The sequence below is a fragment of the Catharus ustulatus genome, chromosome 32 (genome assembly GCF_009819885.2).
Source record: "Catharus ustulatus isolate bCatUst1 chromosome 32, bCatUst1.pri.v2, whole genome shotgun sequence".
In the NCBI taxonomy this organism is placed as follows: Eukaryota; Metazoa; Chordata; class Aves; order Passeriformes; family Turdidae; genus Catharus; species Catharus ustulatus.
Genome location: NC_046252.1, coordinates 2,199,830 through 2,214,608, shown reverse-complemented (window position 1 = coordinate 2,214,608; position 14,779 = coordinate 2,199,830). Strand labels below are relative to the sequence as shown.

At 61.3% G+C, this 14,779-nt stretch overlaps 2 protein-coding genes across 2 annotated transcripts; one reads left to right on the top strand and one right to left on the bottom strand.

The window, feature by feature from the left end:
• The first annotated feature begins 454 nt into the window (after nt 1-454).
• On the top strand, nt 455-2,714 carry ZBTB3 (zinc finger and BTB domain containing 3). The gene is made up of 2 exons (XM_033083487.1): nt 455-1,848; nt 1,891-2,714. Exons 1-2 carry the CDS (start codon nt 1,141-1,143, stop codon nt 2,227-2,229), a joined length of 1,047 nt encoding a protein of 348 aa, XP_032939378.1. The 5' UTR covers nt 455-1,140; the 3' UTR covers nt 2,230-2,714.
• Nucleotides 2,715-3,104: 390 nt separating this feature from the next.
• RCE1 (Ras converting CAAX endopeptidase 1) lies at nt 3,105-13,762 on the bottom strand. Its single transcript, XM_033083486.1, is given in 11 exon segments — nt 3,105-3,415; nt 4,462-4,524; nt 5,984-6,055; nt 7,783-7,950; nt 9,087-9,165; nt 10,186-10,269; nt 10,368-10,470; nt 11,286-11,370; nt 11,373-11,472; nt 13,113-13,386; nt 13,722-13,762. Coding segments are annotated over 11 exon segments (1,281 nt in total). The 3' UTR covers nt 3,105-3,203.
• Between the last annotated feature and the right edge of the window lie 1,017 nt (nt 13,763-14,779).

The window sequence follows — 14,779 nt, the reverse complement described above, 5'->3', positions numbered from 1 at the left end:
TTTGATTCGCGTGCGAGGCTTGAGCGATGGCAGCGAAACCCAATCAGAGCGCGGCTCGGGGGAGAGGCGGGAATGCACCGCGAGGGTGGAACGGAAACCCAATGAGTGAGCGGGAAGGATGAGTGACAATCCACTCACCCAATCAGAACGCCGCTCTCGCCCGGTGCCGCGCCCCCGAGGGCTTCCGTGGCAACGCCCCGCCCCTGCGCCCATGGCAACCACCGCCCTGGCGACCGCGGCCCGCCCTTTCCCGAGCAGCCATTCAACAGCGCGCATTCCTGAGTGGCGGCGATCTCAGCCAATCAACAGCCGAGTCTGTCCCCGCTCCGCCTGGTCACATTGAGTGACAGGTGAATGAACCAATGACAGAAGAGCGGCGGGCACGCCCGGCCGCCAATCAGCGCGGGGGGGCGGGGCGTGAGCAGGCCGCGGCTTTGTGGTGAGCGGGGCCGGGGGCGCTGGGGGGGAACTGGGACAAACTGGGGCCAACTGGCACGGGCTGGGGGCGACCGCGACTCGTGGGGCCGTGCTGGGCCACGCTGGGACTGACTGGGGCTCACTGGGATTGACTGGGATGGGCCCCTTGGGGAGCGACTGGCACCCGATGGGTGACACAGGGCCAAGCCGGGATTGGCTGGGATGGGCCCCAGCGGGCCCGGCCGAACCCCGCTGGGATTGACTGGGCCGCACTGGGATTGACTGGGCCGCACTGGGACTGCCCGGCCGGACCAGCTCCTCTCCCTGTGTCCCGGGGTCACCCATCCCCCTTTTCTCCTCCCCAGCCCCTTTGTCACCCCCCATTTCCCTCCAGACCCCCGCAATTCCAAACCGCGGATCCTCCCGTTCCCCCTCCCCAGTTCAATCACCCCCAGCCCGGTGGAGTTCTCAGAGCTCTGTCCTTGCCCTAGGCCCCGTTTCTCCCCTTTCCCCGCTTCCAGCCCGATGGAATTCCCGGAGCACTGACCCCTCTCTAACCCCCGCATTTTCCCCGATTTCCCCTTTCCAGCGTGATGGAGTTCCCCGAGCACTAACCCCCCATTTCCCCCGTTTTTTCCTCGCAGCCCCACAGCGTTCCCCGCGCACTAACCCCCCATTTTCCCCCGTTTTTTCCGCTGTTTTCCCCCCTCTCCCCGCAGCCCGATGGAGTTCCCCGAGCACAGCCGGCAGCTGCTGCGGGGGCTGCGGGAGCAGCGCTCCCGGGGGATCCTGTGCGACTGCACGGTTCTGGTGGGCACCGCGCCCTTCCCCGCGCACCGCGCCGTGCTGGCCGCCTGCAGTTCCTTCTTCCACCTGTGCTACGCCGAGCCGGGCGGAGCAGGAGGGGCTCGGGGGGCCGTGGTGGCCCTGAACAGCGACATCGTGACCGCTCCGGCCTTCGCGCTGCTGCTGGAGTTCATGTACGAGGGGCGGCTGGCGCTGGCGGCGCCGCTCGAGGACGTGCTGGCCGCCGCCAGTTACCTGCACATGAACGACGTGGTCAAGCTGTGCAAGAAGAAGCTGCAGGCGCGGGGCCCGGCCGAGGCCGACAGCACCAAGCGAGAGGAGGACGCCCCCAGCCCGCCCCCGCCGCAGCCCCCGCCTCAACCCCCGCAGCCGCCGCTGGGCGATGCGGGGACCCCGCCGGAGCCGCCGCTGGTGGACGCGGCCGACACGACCCAGCCCGGGGTGGGGGGCGAGCGACCCCCGCCCAGCCCCAGCAGCTCCAGCGAGGCCGCGCCGGGGCCCGGAGCCGCTCCCCCGTCCGCGGGCGGGGGTCCCTGGGCCGCGCCCCCCGTCCCGCTCGCTGCCATCAAGGCCGAGGCCATCGTGATCTCGGACGAGGAGCCCGACGGCGCTCGCCGCCCCCCCGCGCCCCCTCCTCCGCCGCCGCCGCCGCCGCCTCCCCCGCCCCGAGCGGCGGGATTTGGGGAGGGGGCGGCCGTGGCCCCGGCGCTGGGGGGGCTGCGGGAGCCGCTGTTCCTGGCGCCGCTGGAGCCCCGCGGGAGCTTCGGGCTGTTCGCCGAGGATGCCCCGACGTGCCCGACGTGCGGGAAGACGTTCTCGTGCTCGTACACGCTGCGGCGCCACGCCACCGTGCACACCCGCGAGCGGCCCTACGAGTGCCGCCACTGCCTGCGCTCCTACACGCAGTCCGGGGACCTGTACCGGCACGTCCGCAAGGCCCACAGCCACGGCGGGCCCGCCCGCGGGCCCCGCGACCCCGCCCGCGACGGCGACAACCCGCCCTGACCGCCGCAGCCGCCCGGGAACGGGGATGGACCGGGACAGAGAGCGGGGCGGCAACGGCGGGGATTGGACGGGGACAGCGGGGCTGGGACAGCCACCCTGATTGGGGACACCGGGATTGGGACATTGCTGTGACCTGGGACAACCGGGATTGGGACATTGCTGTGACCTGGGACACCGGGATTGGGACATTGCTGTGACCTGGGACAACCGGGACTGGGACATCCGCCTTGATCGGGGCCACCAGGACTGCGACATCCACCCTGACCGTGGCCACCGGCACTGGGACACCTGCCCTGCCCTGAGCCTCCGGCCTGTGACACCTGCCGTGCCCGGGGGGTGACACCGAGCGCTGGTCGCGACCCTCGGGACCGCGACCCCGCCCCGGGGGGAACCGGAGGGGCTTGGGGGCGTGGCCTCGACGTGGGGGGCGTGGCCTCGTGCGGGTGTACGGGGGTCACGTGCGAATAAAGCGACGCTGGACACGGGCGGTGGGCGGAGCTTGCAGGGGCGTGGCCCCGCCCATTGGCTGAGCGGGGGCAGCGCCCCCTGGCGGCTGGGAGGACCTCGGAGCCCCAGGCCCCACTCGGTGCTGTCCCAGTTCGTCCCAGTTCATCCCAGTCGCTCCCACTCCCCCTCCAGTCCATCACGGTCAGTCACAGTTCATCCCAGTCCATCCCAGTCGCTCCCAGTCCCATCTCAATCCATCCCACTCCCCTTCCAGTCCATCACGGTCAGTCCCAGTCCATCCCAGTCGCTTCCACTCCCCTCCCAATCCATCCCAGTTTCTTCCACTCCCCTTCCAGTCCATCACGGTCAACCCCAGTCCCTCCCAATCCCTCCCAGTCCCATCCCAGTCCATCCCAGTGCACCCCACAAAGCCTTAAACCACTTTAATCACAAAAATAGACTCTGTGCGGCGGCTCCTATAAAAAGGGGAGGGGGCGTTGGGGAGGGGCGGGCGCCCCCCGCCCGTGTCAGGAGCAGGAGGGGGGGTCGCGGCAGGGGGGGCGCGCCCCGAAGAAGGCGGGCTCGGTCAGGGGGTGCAGCAGCAGCAGGAAGCCCAGCACCCCCAGCAGGTACGCGGGGAGCAGCGCCCGGCGCCGCGGGTGCCCCAGGGCCGCGCCCAGCGCCGGGAACCCCATGGAGTTACAGAAGGAGTGGCACAGGACCGGCCCCGCCAAGTGACCTGGGACACGGAAACGGGGTTGGGGACACCGAAAATACACCCCAAAAATACCCCTGAACCCTGACAGGATCATCAAACCCCCCCCAGGATCTCAAATCCCTTCAAATCCCCCCGGGAACCCCATGGGGTTACAGCAGGGGCACAGGACCGGCCCCGCCAGGTGCCCTGGGACAGGGAAACGGGGGTTGGGGACACCAAAAATAAACCCCAAAAACACCCTCGGGACCCCAAAAACACACCCCAAAAACATCCTTGGATCTGACAGGATCATCAAACACCCCCAGGATCCCAAATCCCCCCGGGAACCCCATGGAGTAACAGAAGCAGTGGCACAGGACCGGCCCCACCAGGTGACCTGGGACACGGAAATGGAGGTTGGGGACACCAAAAACACCCTTGGGACCCCAAAAACACACCCCAAAAATATCCCAGGATCTGTCAGGATCATCAAACACCCCCCAGGATCCCAAATCCCTTCAAATCCCCCCAGGAACCCCATGGAGTTACAGAAGGAGTGGCACAGGACTGGCCCCGCCAGGTGACCTGGGACAGGGAAACGGGGGTTGGGGACCCCAAAAACGCCCTTGGGACCCCAAAAACGCACCCCAAAAACATCCCAGGATCTGTCAGGATCATCAAACACCCCCCAGAACCCCAAATCCCCTCAGGAACCCCATGGGGTTACAGCAGGGGCACAGGACCGGCCCCGCCAGGTGACCTGGGACAGGGAAACGGGGGTTGGGGACCCCAAAAACGCCCTTGGGACCCCAAAATTACACCCCAAAAACATCCCACAATCTGACAGGATCATCAAATTCCCCCCAGGATCCCAAATCTCCCCGGGAACCCCATGGGGTTACAGCAGGGGCACAGGACCGGCCCCACCAGGTGCTCTGGGACAGGGAAATGAGGGTTGGGGACCCCAAAAATGCACCCCAAAAATACCCCTGGGACCCCAAAAATACACCCCAAAAATACCCTGAACCCTGACAGGCCCCCCAAAATCCACCCAGACCCCCCCAAACCCCCCCAGCCCCCCAACCCACCGGTCCTGAGGAACAGGAAGGCCGTGTAGGCCCCGAACACGGCTGTGTAGGAGAACTGGAATGCTGGGGGGGCACAAAAAGGGGGGTCAGGGGCACCCCAAAACCCCCCCGGACCCCAAAATTCACCCCACACCCCTGGCAGAGACTGAGAGGGATCACAAAGTACCAAAAATCCCACCCTGGGCACCCCAAATCTTCACTGTGGACATCCCTGAGAACCTCAAATCCCCCCCAGACAGCCCAAACTCCCCCCAGACACCCCAAAAATCCCACCCTGGGCACCCCAAATTTCCCCTGGACACCCTAAAGTCCCTTTGGTCATCCTTGGATACCCCAAATCCTCACTCTGGACACCCCAAATGCCTCCTGGACACCCCAAATCTTCACTCTGGACACCCTAAACTGCCCCCCAGACACGTCAAACTTCCCCTGGACACCCCAAATCCTCACCCTGGACACCCCAAATTCCTTCTGGACCCCCCCAAATTCCCCCCAGACACCCCAAATCCTTCCCCTGGACACCCCAAACTCCCCTCTGGACCCTCCAAATTCCTTCTGGATACCCCAAATCTTCACTCTGGACATCCTTGGACACCCCAAATTCTTTCTGGACACCCCAAATCCCCCCAGACACCCCAAATCCTTCTCCTGGACATCCTTGGACACCCCAAATTCCCCCTGAACACCCCAAATCTTTACTCTGGACATCCCTGAGAACCTGAAATCTGCCCCAGACACCCCAAATCCTCACCCAGACACCCCAAACTCCCCTCTGGACCCCCCAAATTCCCCCCTGGATACCCCAAATCTTCACTCTGGACATCCCTGGACACCCCTGGACACCCCAAACTCCTCCTGGACACCCCAAATCCTCACCCTGGACCCCCCAAATCCCTCCCAGACCCCCCAAATCCTCACCCTGGCCATCCCTGGACACCCCAAACTCGTCCTGAACACCCCAAACTCCCCCTGGACACCCCAAATCCTTCCCCTGGACACCCCAAATTCCTCCTGAACACCCCAAATGTTCACTCTGGACACCCCAAATCTTCACTGTGGACATCCCTGGACCCCCCAAATCCCCTCAGGACACCCTAAAAGTCTCTTTGGTCATCCTTGGACACCCCAAATCTTTACTCTGGACACCCCTGAGAACCTGAAATCCCCCCCCAGACACCCCAATTTCCCCCCCAGACCCCCCAAACTCCTCCTGGACCCCCCAAATTCCCCGTGGACCCAAAAATTCCACCCCCAGACACCCCCATGACCCCCTAAAGTCCCTTTGGTCATCCCTGGACACCCCAAATCTTCACTCTGGATGTCCTTGGACACCCCAAATCCTCACCCTGGACACCTCAAACTCCCCCTGGACCCCCCAAATCCCCCCCAGATCCCCCAAACTCCTCCTGAACACCCCAAATCTTTACTCTGGACATCCCTGAGAACCTGAAATCCCCCCTACACACCCCAAATCCTCACCCTGGACCCCCCAAATCGCCCCCAGACCCCCAGTTCCCCAGACCTGCTGCCATGAAGATGCTGCCCACGGAGCCGTGGCGGAAGCGAAGCTGCTCGATCACGTGGTGGAAATGAGCTGGGGGGCACAATTTGGGATTTTGGGATTTTGGGGGCTCAGGGAACATTTGGGGGGCACAATTTGGGATTTGGGGTTTTTGGGGGGCTCAGGGAGCATTCAGAGGGGCAGGGGAGGGGAGTTTGGGGGGGATTTGGGGGGTTTTGGGGTTATTTTGGGGTTATTTTGGGGTCCCACTCACCAACCCCAAAGAAGAGGGGACAGGGCAATAAGGGGTGAGATATTTTAGGAATATTTTAGGGTGTTTTTAGGGTATTTTGGGGTATTTCAGGGGGTTTTTTGAGGTATTTTTGGGATATTTTAGGGTGGTTTTGGGATATTTTAGGGTATTTTGGGGTATTTTAGGGATATTTTGGGGGTATTTTTGGGATATTTTAGGGTATTTTGAGCTATTTTAGGGGGCTTTTTGGGATATTTTTGGGATATTTTAGGGTATTTTGGGGGATTTTAAGGGTATTTTTGGGGTTATTTTTGGGATATTTTAGGGTATTTTGGGGTATTTTAGGGTTTTTTTGGGGTATTTTTGGGATATTTTAGGGTATTTTGGGGTATTTTAAGGGTTTTTTTGGGGTATTTTTGGGATATTTTAGGGTATTTTGGGGTATTTTAGGGGTATTTTTGGGATATTTTAGGGATATTTTAGGGTTCCACTCACCAACCCCAAAGAGCAAGGGACAGGTCCGTATGGGGGGTTTTGGGGTCGGTTTTTGGGGTATTTTGGGATATTTTAAAGATACTTTAGGGTATTTTTGGGATATTTTTGGGTATTTTAGGGTATTTTTTGGACATTTCAGGGCTCCACTCACCAACCCCAAAGAACAGAGGACAGGCCAGTATGGTGGGTTTTTGGGGTGGGTTTTTTGGGTTATTTTAGGATTTTTTGGGATATTTTAGGATATTTTAGGGATATTTTAGGATATTTTAGCACTCCACTCACAAACCCCAAAGAACAGGGGGCAGGCCAGCACAGCAGGGTTTTGGGGTGGATTTTTTAGGATACTTTGGATTATTTTAGGATATTTTAGGGGTATTTTAGGATATTTTAGGACTTCACTCACCAACCCCAAAGAACAGAGGACAGGCCAGCACAGCAGGGTTTTGGGGTGGGTTTTTTGGGTTATTTTAGGATATTTTTGGGATATTTTAGGACTCCACTCACCAACCCCAAAGAACAGAGGACAGGCCAGCACGGCAGGGTTTTGGGGGTCAGTTTTTGGGTTATTTTAGGATATTTTTGGGTTATTTTAGGATATTTTTGGGGTATTTTAGGATATTTTTGGGGTATTTTAGCACTCCACTCACCAACCCCAAAGAACAGGGGACAGGCCAGCACAGCAGGGTTTTGGGGGTCAGTTTTTGGGATATTTTAGGATATTTTTGGGATATTTTAGGATATTTTTAGGATATTTTTGGGATATTTCAGGACTCCACTCACCAACCCCAAAGAACAGGGGGCAGGCCAGCACAGCAGGGTTTTGGGGGTCAGTTTTTGGGATATTTTGGATTATTTTAGGGATATTTTATGGCTCTACTCACCAACCCCAAAGAACAGGGGACAGGCCAGCACAGAGTGAGGTATTTTGGATTATTTTAGGGTATTTTGGGATATTTTAGCACTCCACTCACCAACCCCAAAGAACAGGGGACAGGCCAGCACAGCAGGGTTTTGGGGGTCAGTTTTTGGGATATTTTGGATTATTTTAGGGATATTTTAGCACTCCACTCACCAACCCCAAAGAACAGGGGGCAGGCCAGCACAGCAGGGCCGGGCCCTGTGCAGGGCACCAGCATGGGCAGCATGCAGGCCCTGAACACCAACTCCTCTGTCAGCGGGGCCACCACCTGGTTCCTGAGCCAGCGCACGTCCCCCAGGCACAGCAGCCACACCCGGGGGTCTGGGGGGCAAAAACCCCAGGGCTGAGCACAATAAACCCCAAAAAATCCCCCCAAAAAATCCCCCAGGCACAGCAGCCACACCCGGGGGTCTGGGGGGAAAAACCCCCAGGGGTGAGCACAACAAACCCAAACAAACCCCAAAATATCCTCCAAAAAATCCCCCAGGCACAGCAGCCACACCCGGGGGTCTGGGGGGGAAAAAACCCCAGGGCTGAGCACAGCAAACCCAAAAAATCCCCCAAAAAATCCCCCCAAAAAATCCCCCAAAAAAATCCCCCAAAAACCCCCAGGGCTGAGACCCTGAGCACAGCAAACCCCAAAAAATCCTCCAAAAAATCCCCCAAAAAACCCCCCAGGGCTGAGCCCTGAAATGCCAAAACCACACAGGGTCTCCAAACCCAACAAACTCCTCAGAAAAAACCCAAATCCCCAAAACTTACCCCAAAACCTTCCAGAACTGACCCCAAAAATCCCCACATTCCCACAGTCCCCCTAAACCCAACAAACCCTTCAAAAAAAACCCAAAATCCCCAAAACTGACCCCAAAATCGTCCAGAACCGACCCCCAAAATCTCCCAGAGCTGCCTCCAAATCCCAGATCCCACAGTCCCCCAAACTCCCCAAAATCCCCCAGAACTGACCCCAAAAATCCCAGATTCCCACAGACCCCCCAACCCCAACAAGCCCCTCAAAAAAACCCCCAAATCCCCAAAACTGACCCCAAAACCCACCCCCAAACCCCTCAGAACAAACCCCAAAAATCCTAGATCCCCACAGACCCCCCCAACCCCAACAAACCCCTCAGAAAAAAACCCCAAAATTCCCAAAACAAACCCCAAAAATCCCAGATCTCTACAGTCCCCCCAACCCCAACAAATCCCTCAGAAAACCCCAAAATCCCCAGAACTGACCCCAAAATCCCAGTCCCCCCAACCCCAAAAAAACCCCCAAACCACCCCAAACTTCCCCATTTCCCCCCCTTTTTCCCCCCCAGTTCCACTCCCCGTGTTGGGGACCCCCTGCCCCCCCCAGCCCCAATTCCTGACCCCCCCCCAGCCCCAATTCCTGAGCCCTCCCCAACCCCAATTCCTGATCCCCCCTCCCTTTTTGCCCCCTCCCCAAATTCCCCCCTTACCCAGGGCCACCCTGATGCCATCGAGCCAGCGCCAGGGACAGTCCATGGACAGCTGGATCAGGGGGCCCAGGAACAGGATCTGGGGGTCCAGGGGGGATTTGGGGGGGTCAGGGGGGGTCTCACCCCCCTTTTCCATCCCCTGGGGGGGTCGGGGAGGGGATTTGGGGGGGTTTTGGGGGGGTTTGGGGGGGGGAGTTCCCCGTTTTTCACCCCATATCCAGCATGGGAGTGGGGGCAGAGTTTGGGATTGGGGGAATTTTGGGGGGGGTCTAGAGGGGTTTGGGGGGTTCAGAAAGGTTTTGGGGGGCTCAGAGAGAGAGTTTGGGGGGTCCTGAGTGGGGTTTGGGGGGTCCTGAGTGGATTTTGGGGGTCCCAGGAGAGGATTTTGAGGCTGTCCCAACCCCTCCCACACCCACATCATCACCCAGAGCATCTGAGGGGAGACCTCAATAAATTGAGGAGGGGGCTCAGTAAATTCTGTGGGGGGTTCTGGGGGTCAGGATTATTTTGGGGGTCCCTAGGGGGGACCTGAGTGGGTTTTGGGGGGTCCTGAGTGGATTTTGGGGGGTCCCTGGGAGGGATTTTGAGGGTGACCCCTCCCACACCCACATCATCAAAGGATCTGAGGGGAGCTCAATAAATTGAGGAGGGGGCTCAATAAATTCTGTGGGGGTTCTGGGGGAGATCAGGAGGATTTTGGGGGTCCCTAGGGGGGTCCTGAGTGGGTTTTGGGGGGTCCTGAGTGGATTTTGGGGGTTCCAGGAGAGGATTTTGAGAGTGACCCCTCCCACACCCACATCATCAGAACATCTGAGGGGAACTCAATAAATTGAGGAGGGGGCTCAATAAATTCTGTGGGGGGTTCTGGGGGTCAGGAGCATTTTGGGGGTCCCTAGGGGGGTCCTGAGTGGGTTTTGGGGGTCCCAGGAGAGGATTTTGGGGTTGTCCCAACCCCTCCCACACCCACATCATCACCCAGAACATCCATGGAGAAACCTCAATAAATTGAGGAGGGGGCTCAGTAAATTCTGTGGGGGTTCTGGGGAATTTTGGGGATCCCGGGGAGGTTTTTTGGGGGTCGCAGCCCCCCCAGACCCACCATGGTGAGCAGCAGAGGCAGCAGCGTGGCCGGGATCAGCCCCTCGAGGCGCAGCCCCAGCAGGGCGGGCAGGGGGGTGTCAGCCTGGGGAGGGGGGGACACACAAATGGGGAGGGGTCAGCGAGGTTTGGGGGGGCTCTGCGACCCCCGCCCTGGATTTTTGGGGATCCCCCCAAGCTCACCTTGACCCCTGTGAGCTCCTTCCAGAGCCACACCAGGGCCGGGGCCAGCCCTGACACCACCAGCACGCTGGTGAAGCGGCGCTTGATCACCGAGGGGTGGTCCCTGGGCAAATGGGGAGGGGTCTCGGGGGGTTTGCACCCCAAATTCCCCCTCCTCGATATCCCCCCGACACCCTAAAATCCACCCCCAACACCCCCAGGCACTGAGGGCTCTCCCCAGCACTGAAAATCGCCCCAAAATCCACAAGGGCATGTCCCAAACTTATGGGAACCAGAGACCCCCCCAGGGACCCCAAATTCCCCCTCAGGGACCCCAAATCCCCCCTGAGATACCCTGAATGCCCCCCAAATCCCCCCTGGCACCCCAAATCTGCCCCGAGACCCCTGAATTTCCATCCCCCCGACCCGCTCAGACCCCCCCAGTCCCCCTCAGACCCCCCAATCCCCCCCAATCCCCTCAGACCCCCCAATCCCCTCAGACCCCCCAAATCCTCTCAGACTCCCCAGATCCCCCTCAGACCCCCCACTCCCCTCAGAGCCCCCCAATCCCCTCAGACCCCCAAATCCCCCCTAAACCCCCTCAGACCCCTCAATCCCCTCAGACCCCCGAATCCCCTCAGACCCCCCAATCCCCTCAGACCCCCCAATCCCCCCCAAACCCCTCAGACCCCCCAGATCCTCCTCAGACCCCCCAATCCCCCTCAGACCCCAAATTCCCTCAGACCCCCCAATCCCCCTCAGACCCCAAATTCCCTCAGACTCCCCAATCCCCCTCAGACCCCCCAATCCCCTCAGACCTCCCCAATCCCCCCCAATCCCCTCAGACCCCCAATCCCCCCCCAATCCCCCTCAGACCCCCCAATCCCCCTCAGACCCCCCCAAACCCCCTCAGACCCCCCAATCCCCCGCGGGCCGTACCTGGGCAGGGGGCTGCCCCACACGTACAGGCTCCCCACGTAGGAGCAGGCCAGGCTCAGGCAGCCCAGCACGGCGGCCCAGCAGGGCCCGGCCCGGGCGGCTCCGGCGGCTCCGGGGGTCGCTCCCGACCCCGGCCCGGCCCAGGGGGAACCGCGGGGCTGAGGGGCCGCCATGGCGGGGGCGGGGCCTGCGCGGGGGGCGGGGCCGGGAGGGGAAAGGGGCGGGGGCTGGGGCGGGAGGTGGGCGTGGACTGGGCGGGTGGGTGTGGTTATGCAAATGAGGTGTGACGTCAGATTGTGGGCGGGGCGGCGGGGAGGGACTGGGATTGATTGGGCGGGACTGGGATGGACTGGGATGGACTGCAGGGACTGGGATGGACTGGGAAACTTGGGGAACTGGGATGGACTGGGAGGGACTGGGAGGGACTGGGAGGGACTGGGAAACTTGGGGGACTGGGAGGGACTGGGATGAACTGGGACAGACTGGGATGGACTGGAAAACTGAGATGGACTGGGAGGAACTGGGAGGGACTGGGAAACTGGGATGGATTGGGAGGGACTGGGATGGACTGGGATGGACTGGGAGGGACTGGGAGGGACTGGGAGGGACTAGGAAACTTGGGGAACTGGGATGGACTGGGATGGACTGGGAAACTGGGATGGACTGGAGGGACTGGGAGGGACTGGGATGGACTGGGAGGGACTGGGAGGGACTGGGAGGGACTGGGAGGGACTGGGAGGGACTGGGAAAGTGGGATGGACTGGGAGGAACTGGGAAACTGGGATGGACTGGGAGGGACTGGGACGGACTGGGAGGGACTGGGATGGACTGGAAAACTCGGGGGACTGGGAGGGACTGGGAAACTGAGATGGACTGGGAGGAACTGGAAGGGACTGGGAGGGACTGGGACAGACTGGGATGGACTGGGATGGATTGGAAACTGGGATGGACTGGGAGGGACTGGGAGGAACTGGGACAGACTGGGACGGACTGGGATGGACTGGGATGGATTGGAAACTGGGATGGACTGGGAGGGACTGGGAAGCCGGGGTGCACCGAGAAACTTGGGGGGACTGGGATGAACTGGGATGGACTGGAGGAAACTGGGAGCAATGGGGGACTGGAAACGACTGCATGAACTGGGACTGCTGGAGGAACTGGGATCGATGAACTGGGGAAACTGGGGCTGTGAGAAGTAACTGGGAGTGACTGGAAAACATGAAAGCCTTGAAAGGAACTGGGACCAACTGGTCTAACTGGGAAGGGGGTACTGGGATGAGGCAGGACTGGGTGAACTGGGAGCACTGGGAGGACACTGGGGTGGGAGGGGGCTCTGTCCTGTCCCTCAGAGCGGCCACTCCTCGGGCTCCTGCACTGGGGGGGACTGGGAGTTACTGGGAGGTACTGGAGGTTACTGGGGGGTCCTGGGGAGGTCCTGGGGGTTACTGGGAGGTACTGGGAGGTACTGGGGGGTACTGGGGAGGTGCTGAGGGGTACTGGGATTACTGGGGGTTACTGGGGGGGTGCTGGGGGGTACTGGGGAGGTGTTGGGGGTTACTGGGGGGTGCTGGGGGTTACTGGGGGGGTGCTGGGGGTTACTGGGGGGGTGCTGGAGGTTACTGGGGAGGTGCTGGGGGGGTACTGGGGATTATTGGGGGTTACTGGGGGTACTGGGGAGGTACTGGGGAGTACTGGGGGTTACTGGGGAGGTGCTGAGGGGTTACTGCGGAGGTGCTGGGGGTCACTGGGGGTTACTGGGGAGTACTGGGGGTTACTGGGGAGGTACTGGGGATTACTGGGGAGGTGCTGGAGGTTACTGGGGCTTACTGGGGGGTACTGGGAGGTACTGGAGAGGTGCTGGGGGTACTGGGGATACTGGGGGTAACTGGGGAGGGCCCAGGGGTTACTGGGGAGTTCTTGGGGGTTACTGGGGGGTACTGGGGGGTACTGGGGAGATGCTGGGGGGTTACTGGGGAGGTCCTGGGGGTCACTGGGGAGGTACTGGGGATTACTGGGGAGGTGCTGGAGGTTACTGGGGCTTACTGGGGGGTACTGGGAGGTACTGGAGAGGTGCTGGGGGTACTGGGGATACTGGGGGTAACTGGGGAGGGCCCAGGGGTTACTGGGGAGTTCTTGGGGGTTACTGGGGGGTACTGGGGGGTACTGGAGAGGTGCTGGGGGTTACTGGGAGTTACTGGGGGTTACTGGGAGGCCCCAGAAAAGGGAGGGACCCCCCAAACCCCACCTGGCCTTGGCTGCTCCGGGGCCCTTCCTCCTCCTCCTCCTCCTCCTCCTCCTCCTCCTCCCTCTGCCCCCGGCGCTGCTTTTGGGGGGTCCCTGGGGGTCGCAGGGTGGGCTCAGTGCCCTGGGGGGGGTTCAGTGCCCCGGGGGGGTTTTGGGGACCCCTCCCCACCCCCCATTTCCCCCCCCCCTCACCCCCTCGGGGCAGCCCCAGCCTGCGCGACACCTCGGCCCATCTGCGGCGCGCGGCCGCCGCCAGCGCCGGCGTGTCCTGCACCTGGGGAGGGGACAAAGTGACACCTGGGACACCCCCAAACCACCCCCCGAACCCAGGGGGATCCCCCCGAACCCCCAAACCTGCAGAGAGCCCAGGCAAGCGCTGCGGAAGCGGCCGCTGGAGCTGGAGGTCACCACGGCCGTGAGCGCGGCCACCGCCAGGGCCTGGGCTCGGGCCAGGAGCTGCTGGGCCTGCAGGGGGGAATTTGGGGGGTCACCGGGGGTTTGGGGGGGTGGGGGGACCCCAAAATCCCCGTACCCACCTGGAGCTGGCGGTGCAGCCCCCCCAGGAGGGGGTGCAGGAGGGTCTGGAGCCCGCGGGTCAGCGCGGGGCGGCCCAGGCGGAGCGCGGGGTCCAGGTGGGGCAGGAGGAGCCGGCGCTGACCTGGGGGGGACTCAGAGTTTGGGGGGGGGTCCTTGGAAAGTGGGGGACCCCCCCTGGGGTCGGGGGGACAGTCCTGAGACACAGGGACAGCCCCAAACCCGAGGGGATAACCCCAAACCCGAGGGGAGAACCCCAAAATGAGGGGAGAACCCCAAAAGCGAGGGGACAGCCCCGAATCTTGGGGTGACCCCCAAAATCTTGGGGACGCCCCCAGAATCTCGAGGACACCCCCAGAATCTCAAGGATACCCCCAAGCTCCTGGGGACACCTCCAAGCTCTCGGGGAGACCCCCAAAAATCTCGGGGACACCCCCAAAAATCTTGGGAACACCCCCAAACTCTCGGGGACACCCCCAATATCTCAAGGACACCCCCAAATCCTGGGAGCACCCCCAAACTCTTGGGGACACCCCCAAAATCTTGGGAACACTCCTGAAACAAAGGGCCAGCCCAGAGGGACACCCCCAAACCATGGGGACATCCCCAAAATCCTGGAGACACCCCCAAAATCTTGAGGGACACCCCCCAAAAATCTTGGGGACAGCCCCAAGCTCCTGGGGACACTCCCAATATCTTAAGGACACCCCCAAATC